Below are 10,559 nucleotides of genomic sequence, written 5' to 3' on the forward strand. Positions count from 1 at the left end.
GGAAAACGCGGAAACCCCGACCCCTCTAAACGGTGTCGTTCGGCGTTTGTAACATAACCCACTTAAAGGGTTATCTGAAAACCCTAACCCCTTTAGCCCTCAGCCGATCTCCCTTTCTCCTCACTCATAACAGAGAGCCGAAAAGGCTCTCAACCTTTCTCCTTCTCACCCCTTCTCTCCAGCAAACAAAGAACCAAAGAGGCCCTCCACCTCTCTCCGCCATGGAGAGAAAAAAAAAGAAAGGTCACAAACGCCGTAAATCGGCGGTGAAAACCCTAGAGAACCCTAAACTCCCTGGCCTTCCCTCTCTCATCCTCAACCGAGGATTTAAACCCTAAACTCCCCGGCCACCGTAGATCGGTGGCCATGGGGAGTAACCTCACCTCTCTCTCACCTAAAAACCTAAGCGAATCAAAACCCCAAAACCCACTGCACTCCAACCCTAATCAACCTAGAAGAGGAGAAGGCTTTACCTTCCAATACGGGGCTAGCTGGAATCGGAGAAGGTCACAACGAGATTCACGGTGGTGGTTCGAGAAGGTAAAACTTTTCTTCTTCTCTTTTTTTCTGTTTCGTATCTTCTTTTTTATCCTCTGTTTTTTTTTATCACCGACCGTTCTCCATTTTCTCTTCTTTTCTCTTTTATGTTTGCTTGCCTCCGGATTTCTGGTGAGATGATGATGATATCTAGGAAAAATAGGGGATGGGTCTCACTGACTTGGTGGGATAGAAATCCCGAATATTTAGGGATTTATTGGTATTTAAATTTGGAATTTAGATTTTGTGAGATTTGAACTGTATATGATATATTTTCTTGATTGGTTTTGCTGTAGATGACAATAGTGCAACAGTTGGGGTCAGACCGGAACAGTGATGGTGGCGGCGCTGAGGCAGAGAAGGGTCACACGGCGGCTGGAAGGGGATTAGGGTTTGAAACCCTAATATGTTTTAGGGTTTGAAACCCTAATCTGCTAGGTTGGGTCCGGGTTAATTGGGCTTCTGGTCTCTGGGCCAATTGTAATCAGGCCTTAATTTGGCCTGCAAAAATACATGTAATTAATTAATAATAATAAATAACGATAATAATAATAATAATAAAAAAAAAAAAAAAAAAAACCGGACAAAAACGGGTGTCTACATATGGCATTCACTATTTATATTTTCTGAGTTGATACATTTATATTCGCCATTCGATATCGATAAATGAACAAAATGCAGAGTAGTTACACAAGTATAGCATGTGTTTGCATTAATTTATACAGCTTTCTATTGGTGAGATCATTCACTACTTTACAACTAATCTTTAATAAAAAGGTACATTTGACAGATCAGGAAAATATTGGTAGGTGTTAGGGTTTTAATTCAAAATTCATTTTCTAAAATTAATTGTGTAAATCAACTAGATTGAATGTTAATCCGATTATGTAAATCACAGTGACCTGAACCTAGTTTTTATACGTAGCATTTGAGTGTGAATCTATAAAGCTGTAACGATGCTTAAAACAACAATATTGATTAAAGGTAAAGCCAAAAGGCTCTGTTTTTTTCAAAAGATTATTAACAGTTTTGCCTGAATTATTAGTATTGTAGTCATTCCCTTTGAAGAAACAAAACGGGAATGTCTAAGGAAAGACAACCTAATATAAGATTAAGGAAATCCGTTACCGGAAATGTTAATATTTTTTTAACATTTCCAGTAGAGCATTACCTAAAATATTATTTTTTTCTACCGAAAATATTAATACCGGACGCAACCTAAAATATTAAAAAAATAATATTTTCGATAACGCCTTTCCTTAACCTTAATATTAGAATGTCGTACAGCAGAAGTAAACAGAGTGATCTTGCGATAATCTGCCGAGATCTATGTAGATTGTGTTGAAATACTGAAAAAGATGGCGATCATCAAATGATGATGCCCGATCTTGGTTAAGCAAGTTGATTTATGATCTGCACGATATTGGTTTAGTAGTATGATGATCTGATGATATGTTTTTCCCTTGGATTGATGTTTGATTGCAGGATGGGGAACTAACGAGACTTGATCATCAATATATTGGGTCACAGAAATGCCGAGCAACGGAATATTATCCGAAAAACTTATGCTGAAACCTATGGAGAAGATCTCCTTAAGGCACTGGACAAGGAACTCGCAAGTGACTTTGAAGTAAGTCTGCAAAAGCAGTTGCTTTTTTAAGTTGTAGGCAATATTCTACACATGCTTATCTTATCTAGCTGAAGTTGTGGCTTTCTGAGTTTTTATCTAACAGAGGCTGGTTACGCTTTGGACTCTTGATCCCGTTGAACGTGATGCATACTTGGCTAATGAAGCCACCAAGAGGTGGACTTCGAGCAATCAGGTCCTTATGGAAATAGCCTGCACAAGGTCTGCCAACCAACCGCTTCATGCAAGGCAGGCTTATCATGCTCGTTATAAGAAATCGCTTGAAGAGGATGTTGCTCATCACACATCTGGTGATTTCCGTAAGGTAAATTAGATGGATGTTTGAGTTATGTCAAAACGAAACGAAGCCTTTTATATTATGTTAGTGGGTCAATGAAGTTCTTATTGCTTCTTCTTTGTTGTGAATGGCTCTGCTTATGTACGCATCTTTACTCCTTTCAGCTTCTCCTACCTCTAGTGAGTGCATACAGATATGAGGGGGATGAGGTGAACACGAGTTTGGCAAAAACTGAGGCCAAGTTACTCCATGAGAAAATTTCAGACAAAGCTTACAGTGATGACGATGTCATCAGAGTTTTGGGTACGAGAAGCAAGGCCCAGATCAATGCAATCTTGAATCACTACAAAAAGGAATACGGAAATGATATAATCGAGGTATACAAAGTTTGATTGTGGCTGTTCTTTCAGAGCCCCACATCATATGGTATTTCAAGATATTTTTGCATATGGTATATTGAATCCCCGAGATAGGTTTTTCCTTGGTAATTGACTCACCTATCTACAGGACTTGAAGCTGACACTAAGGGTGTGTTTGATTGGGGGAATGTGAGATTTTCATGGGAATAGAATCTATATTTCTCGTTTAGTTGGCCGGGAATGTCATTCCCAGTAATCTTACATTACCAATAGTGTATTTTTTTAGGGTATATTATCGGGAATGTCATTACCTTCCTTTCCTTAGGTATTGTTAGATTACCGGTGTTTTGGACTAAAATATCCTTAAAAAAATTTCTTTCAAAAATATCCTTAATCTGTCATTGAATAATAAAAATTCTATGAAAAATTTATCTTTAAACTATTTTAAATTTACAAAAAAAATCTATAATTAAAATTTTATATGAAGTTCAGGAGTTAAAATAAAATTTTACCCTTTCATTAAACCTTTTTATATTTTCAATTTTGTAAAAAAAAAATTATATAAATTTTATGAATTTAAATTTTTTAAAGAAAATATATAAATATTTTTCAACTTGTTAAAAAAACAAATAAATAATAAGGACAATTTGGTCAAATATACATTCTAATAATCTTTTATTCCTTTAACCAAACACGGTAATCTTACATTCCTGCTAAATCAACCAAACACAAAATACAACATTCCCAGTAATCATATTCTCTGATAATCTTTTATTCTCATTGGTAATTTTATATTCCGTGAACCAAATGCACCCTAAGGGGGTGTTTGGTTCTGGTAATCTAAGATTAGCGGGGGAATTGAATCTCATTTCCCTGTTTGGTTGGCCAACATTCTCAGCCCCCAGTAATCTTTTATTACCAACAGTGGTATTTTAGGGGTATATTACCGCGAATGTGATTACCCCTTTCGTTAGGTATTGTTGGATTATCGGCGTTTTGGACTAAAATGTCCTTAAAAAAATTTCAAAAATATCCTTATTCTGTCGTTGAATAAAAAAATTCTACAAATGATAAATTACAAATTTATCCTTAAACTATTTTAGATTTACAAAAAAAATCATAATTAGAATTTTATATAAAGTTCAAGGGTTAAAATAAAATTTTACTCTTTTATTAAACTTATTTATCTTTTCAATTTTGTAAAAAAATTATATAAATTTTATGAAATTAAAATTTTTAAAGAAAATATATAAATTAATTATAATAGAATTCAACTGGTTAAAAAAACAAATATATAATAAGGACAATTTAATAAAATATACATTATAACAATCTTTTATTCCTTTAATTAAATACACTAATTTTAATAATCTTATTATCACCGATAATCTCATTTCTACTGATAATCTTATATTCTGTGAACTAACACACCTAAGTATAATTTCCTTGCACTGCTAAGGTCCACAGTGAAGTGCCTGGTCTACCCCCGAATAGTATTTCGAGGAGGTTCTTCATTCAGCAATCAATAAACGAGGAACAGATGGAGTTCTTACAAGAGTTGTTTCGACAAGGGCTGAGTTCGACTTAAAGATCATAGCAGATGAGTACCAGCGAAGGAACAGTGTCCCGCTGACTCGTGCTATTACCAAAGACACTCATGGAGACTATGAAAAAATGCTGCTTGTACTTGCAGGACATGATGAGGCTTAAATCTGATTTCGTAAGATAATTCTGTGTTGAATAAAAGGGTTGATGACCAAACTCTTATGGTTTAGTGGTGGCTATGTAATTTATCTCGTGAAACCTAAAATGACCTTCAGCCATCAGATTTGCAATATTCCTAAGCAGAAAGGCACTCAGTCTGAAACGTGATAAAATATTTTAGACATCCTAAGTTCGGATCGACAAAAGACAACAAGATAACAGAATAATACAAGTTTAAACTACATAATGAACAACTTGAAGCAAGATTTTCCTCTACATCCTTAGGATTCGTGAAGGTAATTCCACTGATCTGAAGCTGTAAAGCCGAACCACCACAACAGCAGGCACCAGAATTTACGTACATTACATGTCTCTACCAACCCAAGGACATGGCTACTTGCAGTGAACAGCTAGCAACTTCATAAGCACAACACGACTGGCAAGGTGACTCCGTCACTTTTTCAGAAGGTTACGCGAGAATATTCTTTTGCAATACGGGCTGGTTCGCAAGATTATGTGAGGTCGGACAGCTCTCACTAGAGAATCATGAAGAGGGCCCTGCTCAAGGTAAAATGCTTTGTGATGAAAATCATGAATCCTCAGACTAAAGCTACTTATACAAGAAAGGAGCCACTCGAGATTTCATTGAAATTTTATCAAATACTATAAAGCATGGAAACTACTTAAGAAATGTCAAGTACTTTTACCTTGGTTACAGCTAAAGCAGATTGAATCACATAGTTGGCAAATGGGTCTTGCAACACTTGTTCAAAGTGCACAGCAGAGATCAACTCACGGATGATTTGTGACCGGCTTTCTGCAAAATGCTTGAGGCATTTTTCGACCACATGACTGCTAAATTTCTGCATTGAGAGGTGAACATAGTGCCCTTTGAACTGAGAAAGTAAGCGGTTGGCAACAGCAGGGGGGGGCTTTAGCTCTATAACATACTGAACAACATAATTCCTGTTTCATAAACAATTATATAATATGACTCAGAGAGGGATAAAAGAATTAAAAATCCATGTAAAATAAAGCTGGTTTCTTTTCGGGGGAGGAGGAAGGAAGGAATTAATTGAGAAAATGAAGTAACTATTTCTAATGTAGCTAACTTTGTTTAAAGGTTTTTTGCCCTTTTAGGTACCTAATATGCACTTCAGATTAAATAAGACGAATAAAAGCACAAAGAACTAATTATTGATAATGCAAGATATGAAAGATATCAGAGCTTAATTCGTCATATTTATTCTTAATACCAAGTGAGTACATCCCATGCTCATTTGACTTGAAAGGAACAGAAATGGCTAATGAATTATGTTCATTTAAAAACATCTATGACTCTCATATACTTGATCCGTAGATCATAGAAAATCCCAATGGATTGTGTCGACATGCATGAACTTTTTACATTAGATAAGGGTTTAAATACTAGTTTGAATATATTACTCATAAGGATTAAAAAAAATTGTATGACTACATAGAGCAACTGATTTTTCGTGATTCATATGTTTCGTTAGCATGACAAAGATATAAATACATAAAATGGAATGGCTTTTCTTTAAGCCTGATCCGAGTTTACTCATTGAGCTTTATTGAAGCAAATTTATAAGAAAAGATCAATGTAAGAAAACTAAGATGAAAGAAACAAACAAGAACACTTAGCTTATTACCCAAAAGGATCTTGAGCAAGAAGAAGTCCATTTCTGGAAATTTGAGTAATTAGGTTATCTCGATGTTGCCCGTTGGAATGAGAAATGCAGCGTTGCAACACACAGCATCCATGACGATGAGTGGCAATATCTACGCAGAAGTGTGCAGCAGCATAAAAAATAATCTGCATTGGTAATTACCAGAAACAAAGAACAAAAAAAGTTTCAGAATCAAACTTGACAAAAAAATACATACATATGAAATGCATAGCACCGAAGTAGAGAAAGATATTTTTACACGGGAAATGAACCAATGCGTACCAACTACAGTTTAAATAAGAAACATACTTCTGGAAGAAGTAAAGGTAGTGTATGAGAAGACACAGAACGTGACAATCATGACTGGACAGAATTTTAGTCTTTCGTTCATTACCCTGCCTATCATGAAAAATTGCAAGCCAAAAGGGACTCTCCAATGGACTAATAACTCCTCAAGAATTGTGTTGGTTTAGTTATTAACTACCTCACACCAGTAAGAGCTGGTTATAGGTCATTCCTTCCATGGAAAGAATGTTCATAGTAATAAATGTTCAGAAAGAAAAGATTCCTTCAAACTGGATCCTTGCATTTGATCAGTTGGTTCTCATGCAGTGGTAATATGCCAATACCTGTAATTAAGACAGTACCAGGAAGAAATGTGTCGGCCTGTTTACGAGGTACACTTACCAAACATGAGTCGAACTGTATAAAGGCGTATCATAACATACACACAAAAGGTACCCTGCACCAACCAAGAGGAGAAACACACAAACAAATATGTATTGCCTCAAACCAGATCATGCAACCAAGCATAGGTAATAGTAGGCCATAGGATAAAGACCTCTAAGATAACCATATAACTTTATTTATAAGACTTGAGCACCCTTGTCAAGATGCAATGAAAACAAGATATATTAATCCACATAATTAACCAGAGATGAACAATTTAGTAGATCGACACAATGAAATGAGACTGTTGTTGATGACAAAAGCTAATGGTAAATGTAACCTAATATATGTAAAAATAGAAGAATGGAATTTGTTAGGATCATTTGTGAGCACAAGTATTGAACCTCAGAAGTTAATCCACATAATTCACCCTCATTACTTCACCTTATTATCTTCGTTGTCAAGGCATTGCAAGCAGCACTGCAAAACATGATTTCCATTGAGATCCTTGATAAGGTCAAGAATTCCAGGTTTAAGAGCAGATATAATCCGAGAAATCTGTTGTCTGGACTTGAGAGTCTCAACCAACTTCTGCACTACACGAGTACTGAAATATAGAAGCACATTAGCTTAGCAACAACTGTTCTGCATGGTAGAGAATGAAGAACTAAATGATAATGAAGCAGTTACCCATATGTGTTCAAGGAAATCCTCACAAGTTGTCCTGCTTCTTTTGTCACCATGAGAACAATCTGCAGTCTTTGTTCTTCAGTACACACATCCAACAACTTTTGCGCAAGGTAGTTGCCAAAGGGATCCATCATAAGTTCAACAATATTATCAATAATTTCATTGAATATTATCTGAACATCTAAATAGCTTCCTTCATCAAAAATCCTTTGTAAGAAACGACTATCAATCTGGTCCTTAGCCATATAATTAATACATCCTCGAAACTCAACCAAGGAATATGGGCTTGGCATTAGTCTTACATTTTCTCCATGATTTCTGTCAATTCTAGGGCTTTTCTCTTTAAGGTTTTGCATTGCAATGCCTTTGGGACATTTTTTCTTATGACACTTGAATGAATCATGGCCCAAGTTGTCAACACCATACTTCAAATCTCTTTCTTGAATGATGATACTATGATCCTCCACATTAGGATCCTTGCTGTGCAAGGATCTAGGAGAGCTCAAAGAATTAATGACTCCTCTACCTCCATTACCATCCATTCCACATTGCTGTGAGCAGAGCTCAAAAGGATTGTCAAGGTAGGGCCTAGCACTAAAGGCATTCTGTAATAGAATTCCCCCATTGTCAAAACTCCTGCACTGTTCCATTCTCTGGTCCAAAATATAGTGTCTCTGGTTATTGTACCAACTCGATTCTGAAACCAAATCATTTGACTGATTGTAACCAATACCATAAGACCCCAGTGAATCACCCTTTTCGTTTCCACCATGCAAACCAAGCAATGTGGACCTCGTGACATCATTACCATCAAAACACTTGAATGAATCATGGCCCGAGTTGTCAACACCATGCTTCAAATCTCTTCCTTGGATGTTGACACTATGATCGTCCAGAAGACGAACCTTACTGTGCAAGAACCTAGGAGAGCTCAAAGAATTAATGACACCTCTACCTCCATTACCATCCGTTCCACAATGCGGTGAGAAGACAAAAGGACTATCAAGGTAGGGTCTAGCACTAAAGGCATTCTGTAATAGGATTCCCCCATTGTCGATACTCCTGCACTGTTCCCTTATCTGGTTATTGTGCCAACTCGATTTCGAAACCAAATCATTAGACAGATTGTAACCAATACCATAAGACCCCAATGAATCACCCTTTTCGTTTCCACCATGCAAACCATGGAATGCGGACCTCATGACATCATTGCCATCAAAACACACAGGAACTTGCTGTGGTGAAGATTGAAACCCTTCATATGAACTATATTTTCCAGCACTATAAGAAGATACATCTTCAAAACTAAGGCCCAAGCCATCTGGGTCGCACTTGGATCTCCTCCTTTCGGCAGAATCATCCCCATCAATTTCTTCATCTCCAATATGCATTTGGCATAGATTCTCACACAAACCAAAACCATCATCGACCCAATTTTTTTCATTTGCATTCTTATTTCTGAAATGAAAAACTGGTAATGATGTAGGATCCAACCAGAGTCTATGATGATGAAAATTGGGTTGTTGTTGTGGTCGGTCTTCAAACGGTAAACTTTTTTCAGGTGAAGGAAACCCATTAGAGAAGGAACTTGAACGAGAAGGGGAAACTCGAGTAACTGGTGAACGGTGTTGACGATTAAGAAATGGAGGAGTTTGAGGGCTCTCACTCGATAAAGTCTCAAGCTCACTATTTCTTTTCATGTCCCTTATCAACATCATCTTCTCCTTCTCACCCACTTTAAACATCTTCCCAGAAACCCAAAAACAAAAAAGAAGAAACAAACAAACAAAACTTCATAGATACAAAGAGCATACGTTTACACGAAAACAGAGAATCAGAATTTAAAAACCCAAATATAAATTTGTGTTCTTAACAAAGTTGATGAAACAAAAAGAATACAAAAAGTTCACATCGAAAAAAGAAAAAAAAAACGTTTCCTTTTCTGTAGACGATTGCTCTTTTGGCTGATTTGGGTTTTTTCTTTCAAGGGAAAATAAAAAAGAGAAAGAAAATAACAATGGGAATCTCGACGGTTACAAAAGGGATGATGGTGTACGGACTGGTAATGGTATAAGCTCACTCAATTGCAGTAGGTGAGCAGGTTCAAAAATTGTGAAAATATATATACACACATAAAGAAAGATGGAGATCTTTTTTTTAAAAAAAATTACTAATATTTTTCGTTGTTGCTTTTAGTCATCGGCATCTATCTCGATATACAAAACAGAATGCTTGATTTTCTCTGATGAATTGACTTAATTTCTTATGTATACGATTCGTTTTAGTTTTTTGTAAGTGAAAACAAAGATTGAAAGCCATTCGATCTGTTGAAAATTGGAAATTTCTATATCGTTTCCGAATTCAAAGGTTTAAAATATAGTGTGTGATTTGGCCTTTCGGGTACATACGATAGAGCTAACCGCACCAGAGTCCGTATTCTTCTGATATAATCTTAACTGTTAAGTTGCTTTGTCAAACAGAAAAGACTGAGGAGTTTCTATTTCTTGGTGGCCAAGAAAATTGAATTCGAAATGGTAAATTTTTATACAATGTTTTTTATATTATTTTAGCATTTTAACTTAATTTTTTTATTTTAAAAATATGTAATTAAAGTATATTTTTATTAAAAATTTAGGTAAAGTAAACAAATAGTCTTCTACTATAGGGTGGTTCTGCGGTGCGGCGCCTAAAAAACGGCTAATATACGGCGTGACCGGTTAAACAAGTGACCGGTTAAAATTTAGACCGGTTATGTTATATTATTTAACCGGAAATATTATAAAGTACAATAACATACTAGGTATCGCTTATATAATGTAATAGGTAACGCTTATATTTACCTATTTTATAAGTAAACCGGTATATTTATACCGATAGCATTGCAAATTTACCTATTACATTATATTATATTGAAAGTGTTCATACTTTTTATAAAAAGGATCGATACTTTAACAGTGTTTCATGTTTTCTACCTACAATATTAATTT

The 10,559-nt window shown here is 35.7% G+C and overlaps 1 protein-coding gene and 1 pseudogene across 1 annotated transcript; one reads left to right on the forward strand and one right to left on the reverse strand.

The window, feature by feature from the left end:
* Nucleotides 1-366: 366 nt before the first annotated feature.
* On the forward strand, nt 367-2,914 carry LOC120190960 (annotated as a pseudogene).
* Nucleotides 2,915-4,978: 2,064 nt separating this feature from the next.
* On the reverse strand, nt 4,979-9,551 carry LOC120191078 (putative pumilio homolog 7, chloroplastic). Its single transcript, XM_039194080.1, has 6 exons — nt 8,770-9,551; nt 7,573-8,364; nt 7,327-7,489; nt 6,196-6,359; nt 5,233-5,491; nt 4,979-5,083 (listed from the first exon to the last, which is right to left on the reverse strand). The coding sequence occupies exons 1-6, from the start codon at nt 9,315-9,317 to the stop codon at nt 4,979-4,981; spliced, it is 2,031 nt and encodes a 676-aa protein (XP_039050011.1). The 5' UTR covers nt 9,318-9,551.
* Nucleotides 9,552-10,559: the final 1,008 nt, after the last annotated feature.

The sequence above is a fragment of the Hibiscus syriacus genome, unplaced genomic scaffold (assembly GCF_006381635.1).
Source record: "Hibiscus syriacus cultivar Baekdansim isolate YM2019G1 unplaced genomic scaffold, ASM638163v2 tig00116964_pilon, whole genome shotgun sequence".
Lineage (NCBI taxonomy): Eukaryota > Viridiplantae > Streptophyta > Magnoliopsida > Malvales > Malvaceae > Hibiscus > Hibiscus syriacus.

What these genes read in the sequence shown, in the direction of transcription:
- LOC120191078 (XM_039194080.1), bottom strand. Translation starts at nt 9,317, where the DNA reads ATGTTTAAAGTGGGTGAGAAGGAGAAGATGATGTTGATAAGGGACATG. An exon ending in TTGACAACGAAGATAATAAG is followed by an intron (nt 6,360 to 7,326) that starts GTGAAGTAATGA and finishes TTACCAATGCAG; the next exon opens with ATTATTTTTTATGCTGCTGC. An exon ending in CTGCTTTAGCTGTAACCAAG is followed by an intron (nt 5,084 to 5,232) that starts GTAAAAGTACTT and finishes TACCTTGAGCAG; the next exon opens with GGCCCTCTTCATGATTCTCT.